The sequence below is a fragment of the Mastigoproctus giganteus genome, chromosome 2 (genome assembly GCF_048544385.1).
Source record: "Mastigoproctus giganteus isolate SK-2022 chromosome 2, ASM4854438v1, whole genome shotgun sequence".
Classification (NCBI taxonomy): Eukaryota; Metazoa; Arthropoda; class Arachnida; order Uropygi; family Thelyphonidae; genus Mastigoproctus; species Mastigoproctus giganteus.
In genome coordinates this window covers 117,689,511-117,712,919 of record NC_143576.1, presented here as the reverse complement: position 1 = coordinate 117,712,919, position 23,409 = coordinate 117,689,511, and the positions used below count along the sequence as shown (strand labels likewise).

The 23,409-nt window shown below is 38.4% G+C and overlaps 1 protein-coding gene across 4 annotated transcripts in view; it reads left to right on the top strand.

Moving 5' to 3' along the window:
* The window catches only part of LOC150089519 (glucose transporter type 1-like), a 1,237,972-nt gene that overhangs the window by 480,551 nt on the left and 734,012 nt on the right, over positions 1–23,409 (top strand). For all 4 annotated transcript variants that reach the window (XM_090368637.1, XM_090368634.1, XM_090368635.1 and 1 more), the window contains one exon: positions 2,623–2,720. In XM_090368637.1, the coding sequence (XP_090224763.1) occupies positions 2,703–2,720 (18 nt within the window). In that variant the 5' untranslated portion in view covers positions 2,623–2,702. The remainder of the gene's footprint in view (positions 1–2,622; positions 2,721–23,409) is intronic.

The following is a 23,409-nucleotide window of genomic DNA, read 5'->3' as shown; positions in this document are numbered from 1 at the left end:
AGCTCTCCTTCCTTTGCAACTCCATCCACTGACCACCCACTGTTCCATCTAGCTATCTTCGCTTGCTCTTAGGGAGTGGACACCGATCATATTTCTCCCTCTAATGTCCCTACATTAAGTACAAACTCTACTTAATTCAATTCCATTAACGTGAGACCCACTATCTTAAATTTTATGACTTTAAGTGTTTTCTTGTAAGGTTTACAATATCACCTAGCGTTCTTTCTTTAATTATTTTTATATTTAATTTACCTTGTAAGACTTTGTGTCTTAGATCATGACAAATGACCTGCTAGCCTAAGAAACACATTCCACTCAATGCCACAGTCGTGTCCTTAATGTCATGCATAATACATATGGAGTTGCGCGTTATGGGTTTTAATGGCAGAGAATCTACCTTACAAGTCTCACGTGAACACCGCATTTCCTGTTAGTGATGTCTGGCCTATTGTTCTTAGGCCATGGAACAGTGGAAACAGGTCCTACAAAGCGAGGAGTGGCGTTACAGTCTTCAGATTAGAAGGTCGAGTGTGGTTGTGTAGAATGCCTGTAGAACGATCAGTAACCTCCACTTGACAACCAACCGTATCATCACTGCATTTGAAGAAAGAGCTACAGTAGTGATAACCTACCTGGATTTGGAAGCGGCGTTTGACAGTGTCAGGATTTCGGCACTCGTAAAACAGCTCCAATCCTTCTAGAATATTGAAGACGAACTGCTCAAGTTCCTGACGTGGCTACTAACCAACAGGACCATTACACTAACTGTGGGTTGCCGGACCTATCAAAGGAATATCAATACAGGGTTGGCGCAAGGGGATATTTTATTAGGCCTCCTGTTTACTGCCATTATTGTCCCTCTAGTAAACAATAGGACCGACATGGTATCGTATGCGGACGATTTGAAGATGTTAACCGCAATAAAGCCTTCGAATAACGTGTAAGAGATAGAATATGCAATTAACAGCAACCTTACACAATTAGGAAATTACCTTAAACTCTTTTTTCTTTTTTTTTTTTTTTTTTTTTTGTTTGTTTGTTAGTTGTTGGCGCATCGGCTTCTGTAGCCATATTGCACCTCCGAAGGTTTTTGCTTTTTCTACTCTGATCCAAGCCCGAGGCGGGATTCGAACCCGCGACCTTTGGGTTGCTAGGCAAGCACTTTACCCACCCGCGTAGCCCGGTCGGCTTCTTTGGTCTGAAGATTAACAATAATACATAAACACATGTCCAATCCAGACAAGTCCGCTTGCATGGTCTTTTCATTGAAGCCCGACAGTCATTCACTCTACGGATGACGGGAAAATTGTCAAAGGTTTAGCAAAACATCGTGATCTCGGGGTGATCTTCGACGTCACGGGTTCGAACCCCAGTCTAATCAAGAAGCGTGTGCTACGCACTGCTGCTCCTGCCCACTTGGCCCACATGGAAGTCTCAGTTACCTCCACAGCAGTGAACTACTGCGATAGCCATGGCTCTCGGTCTGGAATGATTACCAGTGAAGATGGAACAGAGACGTCTAACCTTCACTGTGAAAATGCTCACGGGAAAGATCTCCTCCCCTGACATCTGGGACGTGATCTGCTGGAGAATTCCTCCTCCTGCCCTGAGAGCAAAGCCACAGTTGTGCTTGACCCATGTGAGACTACACATGACTGAAAGATTTCTTCCCACACAAATGTTGACGATTATACAATCGGTGGACGTTGATCTGTACCGGTTTCCCTGCGACAAGCAGTACAGGAGAAGGATCTTAACAAAAGCATGTGATCTGTTCCCCACCCAGTAGGGGACACGAATTTGAACTGTAAAATATATCTCTGATCTGCGAAAAACTCGATCTGTGTCACTCTATTCTGCCTGCGAAATACGAATTCCTGTAATCTAGATGTATGGAGGAGTGGTTCACATGGTATCTGTTCCTGGATTGGACTGTATTGATTCAATTTTGATATTCTGATATAATTATTGTTATTATTAATAATTATCAGTGTTACGAGTATTGTCTTACTATATTTTATTATATTTTTCCATTGTACCGTACCTTTTACGAACAATAAAAATTAATTAATTAATGTGAGCTTCCGCAAAAACTCGAAACAAAGGGAGTCATGGTGTACGGTTGCTTCTTGTGGTAGTGCTCCGTTACTTCCCATCCCACCAGCGATCAGTATAAAGCGTGGTTTCAGAAAAATTAAGCCCAACAACTCACTGACCCAGGATCCATACACGGATCGATCGAACATCTTTCTGATGAATCTGGAATACTGCATCAGGGTGTGGCCAATATGCCCCTCTTTTATAGGTGAACTGGCAAGTACAAATTCAATTCTTTCTGCTTCCTGCAAAGAATTGGTCGAAAATGTTCCATGCCGGATCGATGCGAGCCAGATTGGGCTTGCACTTTTAATTTGTTTATTGAAACTTTTGTTGTTTAAGATATGATGGTGCCAGCATACTTTTGGTAGGCTAGTATACTCATTGATATTTGTATTTTACTTCTGAACATAATGTTTTGCCATATTGATAATTTCTTTCTTTCTTCACAAACATTGTCTCTCCTAAATGCATTGTCACAATATAATCTCACTTTTTTCTGATCCCACCCCCTTTTCTTTCCAGGGTGATGCTGAGTTGGTAGCTCTGTCTTGGTGCTTGTAGAGCCTCGCTTGTGTTGGACTTGTCGCCTCCTCCATGCAAGCATGTCTTGCTGTCCTGAGGTAAGTTTACACATTTTAACTCTTCAGATAATTCATGCGCGCCACTAGCTTGCTCCTACGAAGTAGCATTAAGAATGTCCGTAGAATTGAATTAAGTTTAGGAGGTGCCTTTTTTTTTTAGTTATTGCCTAAAGAAAATTGAGGCTAAAATTGAAATGAAGCCCTACTGATATTTTGAGGTGAATGGGACAATCGTTATCTTCGGCACTTTGATTCAGTTAGGAAATCCCATCAAATCAGAGCATTCTCCTTTCCCTCTTAATCCGACGTTGCTTCTAGCTACGATCTATAATGAGCAGTCGGTAATCCTCGGATAACACAGTAGTGAATGTTATTGTATTGTAGAGGTATCTGATCAATGATGAAGTGGGCTTAATTTTGATCAGGTGACATCAACATTCAATAGGGTGAGGTAACTCATCGCTGCCAGAAGCCGATTCAATAAACATTAGCTTTTCCTCTAATCTGTGGCTGCTGTGATACAGTTCTCTAGCAATTAAGAGAAATTGTATCATGATGGAACATATCTAGAAGTAAAATACACGAAAAAGGCTCTTACCTGAAAAAAATCTTTTATTATGAGATTGCACCATCTTTAACACTGTAGTAGTTTCGCTACTTGTCGTTCTTTTGGGCATTTAAGTTCGAATCCCATCGGAGATTGAAGGAATTCTTAAAGGCGTCTAAAATTGGGATCTCTCTCGTCTTTTCACCAGACAGCCTCTTTCTACAGCTGTTTCACCAACCCCCTTGCGATTTTGGATGCATGCATTATATATCGAGACATATAATATCGGTATATTACATAGTCGGTTTGCCTTTGCCTTTGCGGGATAAAAAATCAGCGTTTCCTAGAAAAATAAACGCGCAACAACCGCTCGAAACCGACTAACTCGTTCATGGTGTAAAAGCAATACACAAAAATTCCTTCAGTCAAAACGGAATTCGAACCCAAGCCTTTTCCAGAAGGTGTAGTAGAACAGCGAATAGTAAGCCCTTGTACCTGCATAAGGCCTTGAATATTAGACTGGAAAATTCGTATCCCTCTCATATTCATACAGGTAAATTTCGTATGCATGTACCGAATTCTTAATGTAAATAGATCTGTTCGAAAGACACTTTTGTTATCCATATGCCAAACATATCTTCATAGGCTGAAGATGATCGACATATTTTTTTTTGTTAAGCACTTTTGCTTTGGCGAAAGATGTTCTTGGACTTGAACCCTGGCTCTCCTGAGATGGCTAAACAGGTGATTGGCAACCCGTTTACCATTTCTTGGAGCGTGCTCTATGCAAAGGTTGAAATAAAACCTTGGAAGACCACTATCTGCGAGAGATACTTGCACACCTTGGCACATCTCATCACTGGCCAAAGAGATTCACCCGGCCTCTGCAGCTTATGGCTGATCCCTGAGATTAATAAATGCAGAGTACGCCCTGTGAAGACTGTATTCTGTGTTTGGATGGTTTCATCTACTTAAATGCTGAATTAGTTTAAGGAAATTTACATGGTTTTTCCTCCCAGAAACTCGGGACTCTAAGAAAATACAGGCAGTTTATTAGAGACACCATGTAATTCCGCATGGCGTTAGCTACCTGTTCTAAACAGTCCCATTCAATTTACTACAAGCCTTCCTCAACAGAAGATTTTCTACAAAAAAAATTTCTGTCACTATAAATCTTCCATGATTACTGCATATATTGGTATTATCATCTAAGAACTAATGGTATATGCAAATTTTAGTCGGACGTAAATATGCCTATACCTGAAGGAGCATAATAGTATCTATTTAGATTCTAGTATTTACAGAAAGGATGCGATGGTTATCGAAGTTTGATTTTAACCTCTTCTGAGAGAATGGGACTTGGGCTCTTGTTTTAAACGAACAAAATAAAATGTTAATTTGGATTAACACAGCTGATATTATCAGTGCTTGGCGAGCTATTTAAATAGTTTCAAACGGTACGAAACAGTTTAACTATCTCTAGGAGACAAACTACATCTCCGTTCCAAATTGGTCCATCATGGCCGCAGAGATCTCGCTGAGCATTCAATTGGAGTTAGCGAACCAATAAAAGCCACGAAAAGATCGAATAAAAGAAACGACGAAAGTTCACCGTATCCAAGGCAACCCTTCAGTCGATGAAAGCAATATATCAAAGAGAAGGAAAGAAAGGAATTGAAGTCGCAGAAAAAAAGGCATAAAGTCAGTTAAATTCGGCGATTTTGACGGTTCAGTTGCGCTGATGTTAGTGATGTATAATTTCGTGGAATTGGTGCTATCCGATCAATAGTAGAAATTACTTTGTGTGTGTGTGTGATTCTTTATTTTTATGTAACTGTAAACTCTTTCAGCTGGCCTCTGGGTTGCATATAAACCTATAGAGACAATCAGGGCAACAGAATTGCCAAAGAAACAAAATTAGATAAATATTTATTCCTCGATGACTTTGATGTCTTAGGGCTCCGTTGTGTAAATTGGAAAATGAAACCAGACTTAATCCCACTAACATGGATTTAAACCAACTTTGAACTAATTATAGCAAGACAGTGATTTATCTCCGTGACTTAGCACCACTTAACTAAGGAAACTTTTGGGTTCTGATATACGTATACACACCACAGAATGAATCTAAATTGGCCTCCGGTCTGCAGTTAGTATTCATAATATGTTTACCATAACGAAGGTATTAATGGAACCTTCAGCCAGCAAAAGCCCCCCCAATCATGTCATTTCGCTCAGCCGCATCGATTGCACGTGCGTTGTTTAACTAAACACAAAATCCTTGTACAGTATAAGCTATTTCGAAACGAGACCAAAAATTTCTCAGATGCTTCTGAGTAGTGGAAATTCTGTAGACTTACACTGGCTTTACTTTACGAATTCTAGTAACAAAGCGATTTAATTTATAGCTCTGTGAGTACAGCAAGTAGGTTTTGCGCAGTCTTAAGATTATTTAACGGTGCATTTAATTAATGTTTTGCAGTGCGTTGTACAACTATTCTATTCGTATTTGAATACGATAACTGAGAGAAACCGCTAATTTTTTTTTTTTTTTTTTTTTTTAAAGGTGGAGATTCTGCTGAAATCGCTTATTGTCCAATATTTTCCATTAAACGTCTTATTGACGTATGTTTCTTTTAAATCTGTTCAAATGAAAGTAATGTAAATACGCTGCTTCCATTTCGCCATCATGTTTCACTGCTGTTTGGTGAAATTCGTGGGTGCCTTTAGACGCTTGTAAGTCAAATCATGAATTGCCGAGAGCTGAAATTTGAATTAGACACTGACTGTGTAGGCAATGTGTCAAAAGGCATACTAATTTCGTCCTGTGGTTATTTTTTATGCTTTCAGTTTCCACACAGGCTAGACGACTCCAAATTCACTTTATTTACACACATTATCCGGGCGATCCTGTTTGTCACCTACAAAGAACCAAGGTAATGGTCTTTAATTATATTCCTCTTGTAAATATAGTAAAGATCGATATATTTCCCTTGCCGTTCTCCGTCACTGTATAGTGGGTTTGCCATTTGTCACTCGTTTGGAGAGGTCAGGGTCCATCATAGACTCGAGGAGTTTGTGATGACCTCGTCAGTCGGAGCTGTAATTAGCCAATATCAGGCATTCCCTGACTTATTTCGGATTTTCCATCCCGCACAACATGAAAATCTGCCGGTGAACACGCACTTGTAAGGCGTGATGCACAATGACGCAATATGGTCAAATTCGCTGATGTACCTAAACAACCGAACAACAACAAACATTTCCCTTGCCTTTCTAAGATTCGAGATAACTGTTCGATTCAGCCTTTATCATTTTAGAACTGGGAGAGAAGCTGTTCCTTCGTTCTTCTCCAGATCCTATTAGTACGTGAAACAGCTAAAATTTGGTTCATTCGGGCTGCACCATTCATGGTACTTAATAGAGAATATCAATCATTAGCAGCATCCCGGTAAAGTTGACTTGACCAACCTATAGCACGCGAACGATAGGGGAAAGAATATTTTTCAGGAAAGGGCAAAATACGTTCCACACCCATGGCATGCTCATATCCGCCTCTACTTCGTCAGGGTCTAACGGGATTGCGGCAATCTTTTTTTAGCGATTTTCCAGTAGATTTATAGTAGAAGCTGAGACACTCCAAGTTGTTCAAGCATCATGGAATGTACGCCAAATAAGTATCGTTGCGATGGCAATAGTTCGCTGTTGGAGTTGTTTCGTTGAGATAGTTTTTATACTTAGAAAATCAGTCATTCATACCAAAAATGGGGTGGTGGTGGTGAAGTGCTTGAGAGACTATGGTGAGAGAGCTCGATATTCATCATCATTTAAAGACTCTGTCGGAATAATGACAGCGTTCTCTCCACGTGCTGTCAGTAACGTTACCGCCACCCGCTAGTCTTTCTTGAAACGGTGCATTATTCGTGCTTTATTGTCCAGATTCTTCATTCGATTAATTCCTACTGAAAGTTGAGTAGTTTTGCAGGGTTCTACTTTGGCGAGATCAGATTCTTCAAGGAGTGAAAAGCACATATGAAGACTGAAATCCTCATGTAAGATAGGATATATTTCTGTGATAGTATAGCGAGTCTCTCACTTGTTATCCGTTTAGAAAGGTCTACATTCAGATCCCGTCGGACACTGTAAGAATAAAAGCCTGTTCAATCGAGGCTGTATGTAGTGGTTTCAGGTCGAGGGAATATGAATTTCCCCTTGAATTAGTCCACATTTTTCGTCCAGCACATAGTGGCGTAGTGTTTTGTGGAAGGTACCACCTGTGGTTCCCCGCATCTACGCCATGGTACTTTGTGAAGAAGTACAGAATCTCTGTAAAAGCCAGAAAATGTGTAATGTCTGGGTTGTATGACTAGTGTTATGTTCTGCTGTATCTCTGGTTACTTGACCGCAGGTCCCTAATGGGACCCTGCGTTGCCCTCACCACCGCTAGGAGGTGAGCCAGGCTATCCATCATCCTCTGGCAAACCTCCGACAGGGTAGCTTGAGTTTCCTGACGTAGACTAAGTAAAAAAAAAAAAAAAGTTTGAAAGGAGTAAGTAGCGGAGAAAGGTTGGTCACAATGGGATTAAATAAGAGTAGGTCACGGAGGAGGGGCCCTACTAGAAATGGCAACGGAGAAGTGGGGAAGGGGACTTGCACCAGGGAAGGAAGTCATGGGAGACAGATGCTCCCATGGGAATGCCATATGCGGCCCACATGGCAATCCTACCCCAGAAGGAGTTTCAGTTGCTGACCCCTTCCCTACCGCGGAAGGGGTCAGCAACTGAAATTACTCCCAGAAGTGGTTACTCGTATCCTACCCCATTTGGGGTTAGAATCAAAGTCTATGTGCACAACATGTAAATCGTACTGTGAACATCTAAACATAAATAATATCAACTGGTGCACCGTGACCCATGTAGTAGATGCGCCAAAGAATCTACAAGACAACAAGCAGAGAGAGAGAGAGAGAGAGAGAGAGAGAGAGAGAGAGAGAGAGAGAGAGAGAGAGAGAGAGAGTGTGTGTGTGTGTGTGTGTGTGTGTGTGTGTGTGTGTCTATTTGGCGTTTTTCACATTTTTGCAGCACGCGTGTATGAAAACTTATCTTTCGCTGATGCTTTTATGAATGCCTTGCCTACAGGGCTCACTCTCGCGGCTGCTGATACAGTGACGGCTTCGTTCCTAGTGGCCAATACTTCGAAATGAAAGGCGGCCACAGTTTACTTGTCCATTGTGTTGTGTCTGTAAATTCAGTTCTAAGCATTAGGAAGAAATCCAAGAAATGTTTTTAAAAATCCAATAGTTAATTTCATTCAGCAAACGAGTGCCCTCTGTTCCTCTTCCGTAATTCCGTTTATCACGAATGATTATATGAAGCTTTTAAGGATAAATTTATGCATGGTTATAATTGAATTATAAAATTTAAAAGTTATTTGGAAAAAAATTGATTATGTTATGTAAATTATGACACAGACATAAAGCATATTGATACCCCATTTTTATCATTTCGGACATTATACTTACATAATTATTTTTCACATTTTTCAAAAAATCTTAATCTAAATCTTCTTTCCGAAGATTTTATTCTGTATAGAGTGGACAGCGCAGTTTAACATCTTCGTCGTTCGTTTGTTCTTGCAAATTTAAGCAACTATTTCGTTTTTTGCTCTTTCATTAGTGATTATTCTGCTTATATTTCATTGTTTCTTCAGTGTTATTCTTGCATTCACATGTATATCTACAGTGATCGTCCTTCGTGGATAAATTCAAATTACACACAAACCCATATTGCGCGTTATCTATATTACAAGGTGCCCGTTCAATCGGCTTACGTCTTTATTTAATTTATCCGTGTGAAGCTGACACTTAGACATCTGCAATTAATTCGGTGGCGATGTTTTGACAAGTATTGCACGTGTTGTAACGTCACCCATAGAGTATTGTAAGACGTTTAATAAAAGCTGGACTGCAATCAACCTTAAAATAGGTGGCAGCTATTAGTCGTAGAAAGAATGTTCTATGGAGAAGAGCAGCGTTGTACGCGAGCGAACTGCGCGCATGCTTATGGAAGCACCAGAACTGGTCGGTGCACCGCAAAATATTCTATGCAACAATGACTACTTGACCAGGTAAAATACACTGTACTAGCGGAATATTAGAGAATGCGGTTAATATCAAGTGTGGCTCACCTCTTGGGTTCACCACCTGGGTCTAATAAATCGCAGAAATTTGGGGAGTAGGGGAGATACTTTTTAGAAAGAATGGGTAAAATGGTGGAATTTATAAAGATAATATTAAAATACATTCCTTTTTGCTCTTTGCTTCTAATAATTGGTCCACTCCTTCTTTAACCCTTTATGGTCGCATGTGTCGATTATAAATCTGACGCGTCTACGACAATTTAAATCCACTATGGTATTTATTCTGCAAGCTATGCGCAAGTATCTCCGGTGACGTTTGCCAATTCGCCAAGGCCCGATTTACCGAGGTACAGTGATACAGTTACTCCACAACCCAAGGCCGCAGCGTTCTAAAAGAATGCAATTACTGTTGGTCCAACCCCTTCGACCTTATATTTAAGGTTCTCAAAAACGTAGGGACATTGGGAGCCTCAGATTGCTTAACTGTAGCATTGTCCATTCTTCTATGAGCATTCAATTTGTTCATTAAGAACAGAAAGGTATAACTTACAGGACTTCGTCTCAATAGTCTCAGCTGCTTTCCTGGATTGATGTAACAGGGAAAATTAAATAAAGAGGTTCTGTTATAATTCAGGACAGCCATAAGACAAGCGGATAACTTGTTGTTGTTGTTATTTGGTTTTTAGGAGCATTAGCAAGTAAGGCCATATTGCTCCGGGGATATGCGGTGGTCATTCCCTGCCCTTTCCGCATCCTCCGTATCTGGTGGTCACGGGCTCGAACCCCGGTCTAATCAAGAAGCGTGTGCTACGCACTGCTGCTCCTGCCCACCTGGCTACGGAGGCGCCCGGATAACTTCATTGGTACAAAAGCCATGCACGGTGCTGAGTTGACAATGGACCGCATGTTTTTGTGGCATCGTGCCGATTGGGGCATGCACGCTACCACACCGCAAACAAACCCAGTGCTACTCTTGCGTGTTCAAGAGGTTGATGTTTTTATTAACAGCAGGATTGTATTATTAGCACGCCAAGATATTATGGCTGAGAATGCCAAGTCGGTTCGATTCATTACCAAGGAAGCCCTAGCTTCATTGAGCCAGCCTACGGTATTTTTTTAGCTACGTCATGGGTTTTATTCGCTGTATTCTTGAAACAGAAGAACATATCAAGCAAATTGTTCCTGATTTAACAATTTAACGGTATGTTGATCGATTGTTATTAACGTAAAATAATCATAATTTTAAACACTGTTGAATTATGGATGAATAAAAACAAAATGCGTGAGTAATTATATATTATCAGTTTTGACTGTCTTGCTTTTAAAAGTGTTACTAGACGATTCCAAATGAAGTTATATGGAAATCTTTGGAGATTACAGTAGTCTGGCACCGGGTAGGACATTTCGAAACTTTTACTTTAGCTGCGCAACTGTAGCCGGCACATGCGCAATAAGTCTGCTATATTATCACAATTCATTCGATTGTATTTACATTATGAGATTTATATTTTCAGTATAGGGCAGGTAAGTAGATTTTTAAGATAATTCTGTTAAAACGTTTATTTAATTAATGCTTTTGCCAGCTCTTTTAATTAATTACTTAATTAAAACTCATATTTGAGATTAGTCGGCAGAGGGAAATAAAAATGTAAAAATATTTTGACATTGTTTGGATCTTTAAAAAATATTCATCATGCACTGCGCATCGCTTGTTCCTGCGATGTCACACATTTATTTACAAACGGTGCGATGTATTTATGGGGTTACAAAAGTGTTACGAGCTTCGAAAGTACAGACACACCTTTCTCAACGACAGAGTTAGGTTATTGAGGTTAAACGAAATGTAGTTAAGCGAATGGGGATATTCTATATACTTCTCTATTATGATGATAAATGCTTTCATTAAAAAAATAAAGTAGCGAATTTGAAATATAACAGTTGTTAGAACATAATACAATAATAGTGATAAAGGTAATCTTAACCTATTTTGCATATACGAGTTATAGCAGTAGGCCAGCTATATATATATATATATATATATATATATATATATATATATATATATATATATATATATGTATGTATATATATATATATATGTATATATATATATATGTATAGTTGTGACTATCGATATTTTCTCATATATATGAGAAAATATCGATGAGAACATTGCAACTTCGCGGATCGTTGGTTTATTTAACTGCAGCTATCCTGATTAGGCCTATAACCGGAAAAGAAGAATAAAAAGAAAAATTGTAAAATAAAAATGGAATGAACATTTTGTTATTGTTTTTGTTAATGGTGATCGGTCACAGACAAATGAAGATGCTCTGTTGTAGTTGTTTGAGATCCTTTTAAAATGAGACTGTTGACATACGCTTACTCTTCTCTTTGTTTATTAGCTTGTAATAAATTAGCAAAGTTTATTACTAGCTTTAAATATCTCTTTTTTTATTTCTCTCTCTTTTTTTATTTCTCTCTCTTTTTTTTTTATATATCTCTGAAGTTTGCTATTCCTCTTCATGTCTTCTTTATTAGCAAAGTTGATCATTGCAGCTTATGATACTCCGTGGTTGCTGTTAATTTTGTGGGATTGCAGCGATCGCATCTTTAATCCTGTCCGGTAGTTGTTTGGTTGTCAGGTTCACGGAGTTCTTGAATAGTCAAATCTTCACCTTATACAAGTTAGCTTCTTTTATCTCCATTATTTCTTGCACATCCTGCATTGTCTTTCCCAAATCAAAGTAATTTTGAATACAACCAGCCACAGTTTATCCCAAACTCCTTTCACATTTAATATCGTCACTTCTTTTTCTGCTGGTTTTTCTTTTCATGGACGTTTTGGGCTAATTTTAAAAGGATTACTAAAGCAAAATGATTAAGTGAATAAAGTAAACGCAGGAGTGAAAATAGTATATACGGGAAGGGACATATGTTACTTCAGCAAAAAATAATTTGCAAAATTTAATTCTTGGAATGACTTTTTTTCCTGTTTTACTTCGTTAATATTATATTTATATCATGTTAATTATGTGATTTAAACGAATCGTTCAAACTGTTTTCAGCAATCTGCTTCTCTGTAAACGAACATATGGCCCATACTTTCTGCTTGCTAAATGACACTTCGGCTTGGCGGAAGACGAGCAACAGTAATTTATTTTTTGTCTCTTGGGTCACTGGTATTGGGTGGAAGGCATTTTAATAAAATTTTCTGGAAATTATTTTTAAGGTGTCGTTATAACGGGGTGATGTTGTTGCAAATCGAATATTGGTGGTAATTTTTGAGTGTCGTTATAACAAATTGTCGCTGAACGAACTGTCGTTAGGCGAGGTATAACGACAAATGTATGCCGGAAAAATGCGAGCCTTGCTGAAATAATTTTTTTTTTCTGATATGAAAAGCGAGTGATTAACATATAGTAAAAAGGCTAAAATAAAATGCTAAACGCGTTTGAAATGTTAAAAGTTGACATTAAGGGGCTTTTCCTGCCATCCTCAGTCTCTTCTCCAACTATCCACCCCCAAAGGAGTTTGATTGTCGCAGTAGAATTCATAGAAAGTACTACGTCAAACGTATAATGTCAGAAGCACAGGATAAGATGCGAAGTACTTGGAGAATTTTCCAAATTTTGTTACGTGTTTGGAAAATTTTTCGAAAATTTAGAGCTGATAAGATTTAAAACGGTAATAACTTACTCTAACTTTTAAAAGTATTGATAAGATTTAACATTATATTGAAATTCGATGCATGCACCATTCATATACCTTCTACCTTTCATTACCACTAGATATGTTGCTTCTCCTTGTGTGGCATTGTTCTAGTAAAAGATTGCCCATTGTCAGTACTGGAAATTTTGCCCAATATAATCTTATCCGTTTGTATTCGTACGCCCTTAAATTTTTCAAGCCCTCTGAATTTATCTATTGTGACGAGAGCGTTGTGCAGTTGTTCGCAGCAACTGAGTCCTGCCGTGCTATTTTGAAGAGGTTGAGAACAGCGCTAAAAACATGAGAGAAACTGAAGTGATCAGTGGCATAATGACAGTCCATTAGAACACTGAATCTGGCGCGAGAGCGTGTACCGCACTTGTCCTGCCTGTGCAGCTCTTTCAGATAATGACGCCATCTTCTCGGTAGGATGGAAGTTATTCGTAGCAGGCAGATTACGTGACGTACTTATTGTTCCTTCTTATCTAGCACGCTCAGAAAATCTACCCGCCGTACCAGCATCATTGACACACCAACCTCCTTGTGTTTCCCATTACCTTGGAACCCCGTGTTGTAGTTTATTTAAACCACCAACAGACCGGGTCGATAACTGTTAAGTGGTTGCCAGGTGCAAAGTGATAAAAGTGCTCAGCTCCAGAGCGATTCTCCGCAAGATGTAAAATTAACGCTCCAGTGGACTTTGCCCGGAGGCGTTGTACACAAATATCTCAACACAGCGCCATCTAATTGATTGTTTGCCGTGTACACCCTATCCCGTTAACAATAGAACTCGGGGAATTCTTCCAGGAAGAACGAACAAACAGGAACGCCATTAGTTTTAATATCGCAACGGAAAACATTCGGAGGATACAAGGAGGACGGAGTTTAATCAGGCCTGGTATGCTCTGTGGGAGGATACTGTTAATCAAACCTCCTCAACGAAGGCTGTTCGCACCCTTTTGAGCCATTAGACTTTATCAAGTCCTGATGAGTGGAGCATGGATTTATAATTCGACTTTTAATTTGTCCGGCGAAGTTTGGAAGTTTGTTCAAAGTGCCTCAGGTTTAGTGGCCGTGAGAAAGGAGAGAGAGGAGTGTCTAATAAGATGTTGCAGCTTCACGATTATCGTTCTGTTTGTTAGTTTCTTTGTTACAAACTTTATTTATGAATTTCTTTTTAGAAATTCCTGGATTTGAAGTGAAACATTTTTTCAGTGCTTTGTAATCAAGCAAAAGTTTGGGAATTACTTTAGATGGAAATAGGTGCATTGTGAAAAGTTTGCGATATTCAAATATAGGGGTAATTAGCTCTAAAAAACCTCTTCTGTGTTAGCGCCTGCATAGTTGGTGGCTAACTTGAGTCACTTTCGAGTATGCTGAGCAGGAACCACAAGAATAGCGTCAAAACTTGAGAACGAATCCCAGAGTGATTCGAAACATCATCATAAAAATAGAGCGAAGTTGCCAAGTGTTTGAGTACAGAAGCAGTTTGTTTATTCATTAGCTCACTAAAGTGTGATTTTATTATACTCAGTACTTAATAAATATTGAATTTGAAGTTCTAAATTTACGTAGAATTAAGTGTACCTTACTTAGATCGTTCTAAGTAATAGATCCATCTAAATTTTAATTTCACATTCTCACGTAATGTTTGTTTAGTTGATTATTTCATTTGTTGATGCTCAGAATACTCGATTTGTTATGTACTCAGTTCTTTTCTTACCTGAGAAAATTTATTAAATAAAATAAGAGAGCAAAAAAAAAAAAAAAAAAAAAAAAGTAACTTTTCTAAACGGCCACCGAAGGGCTCAGTGCCTGTACAGTTTCGTTTCTGTGCATACTCTACGATCTCCATATGGGACCCAGCAGCTACAGCTTCCATTGCAGCTGTAGCTGCTATTAAGACTTTACTTTAATACTTTAAAGATGGAATATGCTGAACTAATTATGACTTAAGGACTGAAGCTACTCGGTGGTAAGAAGACTTACAATTTTGTTAATAGGGCAGCCGATACAACCGCGCTCATTTGACAATGGGCAGTGAATTCTTTTAAGGCGAAGTTTGAATTAGAATATGCAATCTTGGACACCTGTGATCCCGCACTTCACCTCAGAAATACAGCAGGCTTGCTTTAAGAGTTCAGTTTGTTACTGCGATTATTAAAGATGGGATTTTTTGAATTTTTTGATAATTTTCATGCAACAGAATATTATGCTAACACTTTAAAATTTTCAGCTTTGTGGAAGAAATTTATGATAATCGGCTGAGAGAAGAGTGCAATTGGTCATTTTTAAAGCTCATTAATGAAACCACTGACTGATACACCTTATTTTGTGAAATTCGCCTGTTCTGTTTATCAGTATGTGTTCGCGTCTGGAAATGTAAAAATAAAGACGAGAATAATATTAGCAAAGTCAGATATAGATGTAATAAAGTAATAATTCATTGGTTATGTGTAACATTCCAGTGATAGAATCTGGAAATATTAAGAAAGTCACCCGGAACTCGAATCAACGATCCCATTTATCTTTAAGAATCCATGCCAAGAGGAGTGACATTTCTGTCTTTATAAGATGCTTGAACATTAAGCACTGACAACAACTGAACTTATTTATATCTGTAACTATTTATAATGGCTATCTTGTCCTTTTCTTCTCTTTTTAGAGCAGGGTTTAAACTTCATGGATAATGCGATGGTCTTAATTCTCACAGCAGAATAAACTAGTCTTTGTAACGAGTTGCCCTGGTATTGCACTACTTTCAACAGATAGCTTTAGCTATATTACAACTTTGAAAACTGATTTCGTATGTTGCAACTTTATAACTTTTTATCTTGTTATTGCCAGTAGAGACCACTTTATATCTGATGAGGGACCAGTTAGTTCTCAAACAGGCTGTTAATGCAGGGTCATCTTTTATACAATGTCAGGTTAACCCATCGGTGAGCCATCTTATCCTTAACTTGTTTCTGCTGGCTGCAAGATAGTCCTTCAAGCATCTTATAAAGACAGAAATGTCACTCCTCTTGGCATGGATTCTTAAAGACAAATGGGATCGTTTATTCGAGTTCCGGGTGACTTATTTCCAGATTCTAAAGTTCTAGATTTTACAGAGTTTACTATATTTTAATACGATCATTTGTGGGCCCAGTACTTCGATAGACAAGAGGTTTTATAATTATAAATTTATATAAAGACGGATTCAGTTTTTATGACATACATTGGATACTTTAAAGATGGAATATGCTGAACATATTATATTAAATGGCTATAATATATAATCTGTCAATAACGACTCGTAACTGTACAAATTGCAGAGTTAACGAAAACATACGATAGCATTTAATGTGCCTGCCATTCAGCAATCGTGGATGCGCCAATCTCCATTTTTGATCACTTAACTCAAACGTGCTTCCAACATATAACCTGCATTCGTGGATAAAGATGTTCTGTTATCCTCAGTAAGCACATTAGTGCAGAAAAGAAACACTTAGGCTCTTCACATAGACTGGGGAAGGGGAGGGGGTTAGGAAGCAGCAAGGAGAAAGGCGGCAACGGAAGGTAGGTGCATGTGTAGTGTTCTTAATTTTCTCGGTAGGTGGTTTTTGCAGTAAGCTAATTAATGAATGTTAACGAGCAGACATTCAGCCACCAGACTGTTTACTGCTTCCCAAAATTAATTACTTCAATACACTTAATTACACAATTAATAGCTCTACTAAAGCCAGCGCATAAGTTGTCTTTAGTATCTTTTCTTCTGTCATGACTTAAGGACTGAAAGAGAAGCTATTGGATTTACCAATGGAGGGTAATTTACGAGTTGGACGTGGCCTTACAAGTTGGCAGTCGACAATAAAACAGCCTTTTAATTAGGCACACAGTTTTAATAGATTGATGGTGGCTTCCATCTGTAAGTGGAAGGAGTACAATTACCACACTACCAGTCCCGGTTCGGCTTCTCGCCGAACTGCCTGCTACTGAAATCTATTGGCTACATCATCATTAGAGCAGCAGGCATTAAGTGTTTTTTTTTTTCCTATCCCACTCTAACTTTGTAATTAGTCACGGATTTGTATTCGATTTTCATTGGAAGAAATCAGTCACTGTCAGATGGATTCCTGTCATTGTTTATATGTACCATTCATTTTTGACTTGACAGGGAAAGACCCGTAGCAAATTATGAAACTTTTGGGTTGAGGCATGAACCCAAAAGTCTTGAAATGCTTAAGACCGCATTCATAAAAAATCGAAATCTCAAGGGAAAAAATTATTATCATTTAATTTTTATTAAAGTATATCCCTTTTTAACTCGATACACCTTTGCATGGTCGTACAGCTCCTCTATGGATCTGTGAAACTGATCTTGTGAAACCGTTTAACTCTCTCTTCACGCTGGTTCGGATCTTTGAAATATTGTCAAAATGAATGAAATATTGTCAAAATGAGTGCCCTTTCAGATGGGATTTCACTCTGGGGAACAGAAAGAAATCAGCAGTGCCAAATCTGACGAATACGGGGGATGGTTAAACGCTGTAACGCTTTTCCGTGCGAGAAACTGCTTGACGATGGTTACGTTGTGCGAAGGTGCTTTGTCGTGAAGCAAGAACCACGGCCGAATTATTTTCAACAGTCCTTTGTAAAATTTAGAGTTGACTGTTTGTCCTTCCGGTACAAATTCTTTGTGCACAACTCCATGCTTCGGGTCGTACGCAAAGTACCAGGATTCATCACTAGTTATGATTTTTTTAAAAAGTCTGGATTACTGTCTACCATCTTAATCAATTGTCGACACGTAGCACCTCGTTTCTCATATTCCGCAGTTAATGCATGCGGTACAAAGTGCAAGCGCATTTCCGTTTTCCCCCTCAAATCTTTTGACAACAATCGAACGCACGATATTCTTGCTGATATGAAGCTGGTCTGCTATCATTTGGAGGGACAAGGGGCGATCTTCCATTAACAGCTGCCGAACTTTTTTCGGTGGACGAGTCCGTACGAGACTGGTGGGCGACCACTCTGTGCATGGTCCTGAACATCTTCCCGCCCTTCACGGAACCACCCATGCCAGCGGAAAATGTTGAATCGTGATAGTGTTTCATGTCCATTAAGTTGCACTTTTTCCGGCTTTAAAACAAAATTTTATCTCCACTCTTTGCTACTCGGTTCTTGAATCTATGACCATGTGCTTTTACTGCACCAACTTAAATACGACTTTCCAGTAGAACGTCTTTGTGCACACTGATGGAACCTGATAGTGAATAGTTTCAACACAGTGTATGGTACTAGTAGTATCGTTTTAAAAAAAAAAAACATCCCTAAAACTTTTCAGACATCTTGTATTGAAAATGAAAAATTCATGAGTAGAATTTTCCTCGGGTGCCGAAGTTCATTGGCTCGCTGATAGAAGGAAACCTGTGAGAAGGCCGTCTTGTACTTGAGTAGCAGTGATCCCATTGCAACAAGACTGTGGAGAGTCACATGATACAGCATTAAGCTTGGCCTCCTCCCAACCATTGTACAGATTCACCACATTGAAAAAATATTATAGAGGTGTACGCTCCCGCAATTAGCTAGTGCCTCATAGCTCAGGAGGAGGGGAAAAGTGGTCCATATAATGGATAAAGAAATTTATGCCCGATCAACAATATTGAGAGAAGCTCCACACCTCCTTCGCGATGTTTATACGCTTCTTGAGGACATTAAAGTGGCCTAGTAAAACTCTTCTTAGACAATTGCTCTTCTCTCGGGCTGTGAGGTGTCAGCCATGCAGCATAGATAATTGTAGTGTCCAATCTGTACTCTTGGCACTATACGAATTGTAGATGGAAAACCTATCATTCGGAAAGTTTTGGATGTCTGTATCTTTCTCTGGTTTCCTATTTTTGATATTTATTGTGTACACACAAAATTCTGTCCCATCAGAGAACAAAATGTAGAAATATTCACCCCGTCACACACGTTTGTCGAAATTTAACATAGATCTATTGTTTATTTGTGTTCCACTTTTAATAATAATAATAACAACAAACTTCTTCAATCACAAAATTTTTTACTCGCCGTTAAAAGTGCAGATAAATAACAGCAGTAAACCAAATGGTGCATATTCGGGATGAAATAATCCTTACAGCATTAAACCGTGTCCAATAAATGCAGTGACTACAATAATATCACCTGACTACATCTAATTTCGCAAAAGCACGCAGTTAAGAATAGACTGAAACATATCGAAGGCTAGCATGGAATAGACCGTGATACGAAAGGGCTGCACAAGTTAGTAGCGTTAATCAGAAGGCATCAGTGGGAGCTTAGCCTGTGTTATTTCATTACGGCAAGCTACTTAAGGATGACACACGATGTTCTGGAGGCCATAATCCCTTCACTGCGCTGTCTGTTGTGTGACAGTGAGATATTAACCATGAACAACAAACCATATCCAGTGCACTCACGTGCGAGTGAAGAAGACCAATCAAGATCTGACATTCTTCCCAATTCCCTTCCTTTAATCCCTTAGGCGTTTTTATCTATGCTAGCAATAGAAAGCATCTACAAACCTCGATGCTCCTGTGCTCATTTCACTTCGAAAATGTTCCCTAGCTCAGAGTCAGTTAGGCCCAAGGTATCCACCACCCGCCCATTCAGGATGACATTCCAAAATATTAGGTCCATATGTAATTAGTTGGACAGTGTTTTCTGAATTTTGGAGCCTGACATATGGGAAACATGTTTCTCGAGAATCCCCTAGCTGTCCCCAGAGATTAGACCTTCCCTTCTTACTCCACATAAAAAAAAAAAGGCTTAAGGTTTCGGACACTTGAGATCCACCAACAACTGTATAGTCTGAATCGAAAGCATAAACTGACGGTACACTGAGACACTCACTATCTCAGATTGTTCAATATATGCCAGCTTAAGAATGTCCGAACTGTGGCCATGATTTGTGTCCGCTTATGTCAAATTGCTCCTGGGTGGTTCTGAAATACCCTCAGTATACGGCTGCTTCGATCTTTGTTTTATTTCGTATACAACGTGTTATTTTACGTATTATATTGCCAACTTATGTCTAAGGCTAGCTAATCGAATTTACAACGTTGAATTCTCATTAATGTTAATTTTTAGCCCAAGTTGCTGCTGAATAACGTAAGAGAGACGGCATTCGTAAATAAATATGCTCGGGTCATTTTAAGATAATTCAATTGCCGCGTTATTCCCCGATCCATTAGCCAAATCGTCCTACCCTAGCAGACTTAACATTATCGTCGACTGTCTCCAAGTAGATTTTTCACCCAGCTCTCTTCTTCGGTATCAGCAGCTGCCCTCCGAGGCTAAATAAATTCTTGATGCACTGCACAATAGTTGCTATTAATGTATCCAGGTGTAGGTGAGAAAGTGTTCTCGTGCGTACGTGACTGCTTCATGTATATTTCAACAATGGATGCACGTTTCTAACAGAGCCAGTCAAACGCCTCACGCGTCGCTCACGTCATGAGCCGCGCGCTGTGTATTTAATATTCTAGCTGCGTTCGGTGTTTTTTTAATGCTCTCGCTTGTATTTCCTGACAAAATCTACGCGCACACTTCGCACCCTTAAAGGATAAACGATTTAAGAAGCAAAACTTTCTGAAATTTTCTTAGGGAATTTTATAAAAGCGTGGAAGTTTTAATAAAGACTCCTCTCTCTCTCTCACGATTATCTCCGGCTATCTTCCTTTGGGTAAAACTGTCCGGGCTCTGTGGAAAACGTCTTAAATTTAAACATTTAATTCAACTTCGCAGCAAAAAGCGCAAGAACATTTCGCACGACGCATCTACTAACAAAAAGGGAGTGGGGGGGGGGGTAGAGTTACATTTACATGAGGGGAGTGAACCGGCAAAAACTTTAGCAAAATTACGGATGTTTTATTTGTGCCAGGGAAGGCGGAAATCCCTCTCTCTTCCACGAGCTTTGCAATCTTCATTAAACAATGGGAAATAGTTTCCACAAAACAAGTTACAGTTAGCTGGTTTTTCTTTTTAACTTTTTCTTTTTGGCCACCAGCGCACGGAAATTTGGCATGTAAAGGGTCTCGCAGCAGTTTCAAACGGAGACTTTTTTTTGTGTGTGAGGTGGGGGGGGGATAGTTAAAGAATCAGAAGTCAACAAAGGAAAAAACAAAAACGAGGAGGGGACAGTGCCTAACTAGGTTGAAGGTGCATCGCAAAAGAATAGAAAGAATGGAATCCAGTCAGATCGAAAGTTGTGGTTTTTGATTGGTAAATATGAAAGAAGTAACACGCATGTAATAATTATATAATCATTTGACTCTACATAAGTAGGTTGACATTCTTACATATATTATGAGTAAGTATTTAAGTTTATTCAATAAATTAAAAATTTGTTAACTATCTCTACTGTTTTAAAGAACATTGCCGAATTTTTAAAAAGTGTCCAACTTGATGAAGTCTTCTAGTAATGTATTTCATAACAAATTTCCCACTTTACAACGGGGTGGTAATGGCTGGTTATAAAGAACCATTGAGTCATGGCACTATCGCAATAACATTGAGACAAGGGGGGATTTGTATTTATTGTTGATTTATATTTATATCATTTATTACTGATTTGTGCTCATTAGGCGCGTTTTCATATAAATATATATGCATATGCGCCTATTGTCTTCACAATGTCCATATGTCCGACCGTAGATAAACATAGGAACTCCCTGTGAAAGGATTAATTTTGTATTTGGGCTTTATAAAAATTTTAAAGCAGTATTTGTTAGCTTTTGAGTTGTGGGGGTTCTTTTTGTTTTATTTAATTTGAATTTGAACCCTAATGAAGTCACATGCCTACCCCGCATTACGCAAATCTGACTGCAATTCACAGAAAATTCTAGGGTGTGTGAAGCGGGAGTTAGCAGAACTTTAAAGGCACACATTTTTTCAATAAATTTACAAACCTTTAATGAACATTATATACAACATTTACATACAAAAAAACTACACATATACATGCATGCCAATTTCCATATATTTGAACCATACTACAGTACACTACACATCGGAGCAATATGGCCTTAGTTGCTAATGCTCCTAAAAACCAAATAACAAACAAACAGTGCACTACACTATCTCTATCTCATCAACTATTCTCAATTTACAAATTATTAACATCAGTTTGTATCAGTTGTATCTTACTAAACAAGAATCATCAATGATTACTCAATCATTCTCTTACATTACCAGTTTTTATCTCTTACATCAGTAAATTCATTTCAACTATTATTACTTAGTTAGATCTCTTAGCCTTTAACGCATGAAGTGTATTACAACTGGTATCCTCTTACCTCAATAATGTTCACTATAAATCACCCATTCTACCTTAATTACTCTCTAGTTATCATCTTAGTCATCCCTCTTTGCTCATGAGGTTTCTCTATTAATAAAATTTCCTTCCCTTTACACCTCATCTAATATGTTAGCTTGTGTTGGCCTGAATTAATGATGTAGGTTAACGCATCCTTACAGTACTACCCCTATAAATATAATTTCTTTACTAATTCCGTTATACTTTGTACTATTACTTTCTTTTTATTACCCCTGTACCACCCTTTCGTTATTTCATAATTATTAACATTCATAACAAATTATCTCAACCTTAGTAACTAAGTTGCTTAATACAACAGGAATGTTTTTTTTTTTTTTTTTTTTTTAAAGGACTATCATTCAATCCTTACAGAGCTAGATTGTGGGTTCACTAGTTCAATAGAAAACAAGCAGGAACAGACTTACGTTCCGAAATGGCAGCTACTTTCTTTGCGTTCAGGCTTTCTTCCATTTTTTGGGCACACTGCTTTCCGATTCCAGACAAGGGTTTCTTTTTCTTCTTGGCTCACTTATCTTTAAACCAGTGTTTCCCAACCTTTTTTTTACCATGCCCCACCTAAGTCTTTCTAAAATTCTGATGCCCCCTATGTAACGTTGGGAAACACCGATATACATATTTTTTATATTCAAAAATTGAATTATTCCCTAAATGAAGCCTAATTACAACTTGTTCAGGACACAAAACTTAGGTTTTAGGAAGAAATCATTAGGAAATTATTAAGAAAAAAACAGTAAGTAAATTTTCAAAACATATAATGGACAACTAAAATTCAAGTACAAAATAATTTATATGAAAGATTTTTTTATAATATTTTAATTTTTAGTAATTATTATTTAATTGTTTAATAATTTCAACATTCCATGTGAAGTCACTTCTAGATGAGTGCACTAAATTTAGTGAGACCCTTGTGCTTGATGCTTGCCGCAGAGAGATTTTATATTGGGCTCCAATTTAGTCAGCTTCAGTCT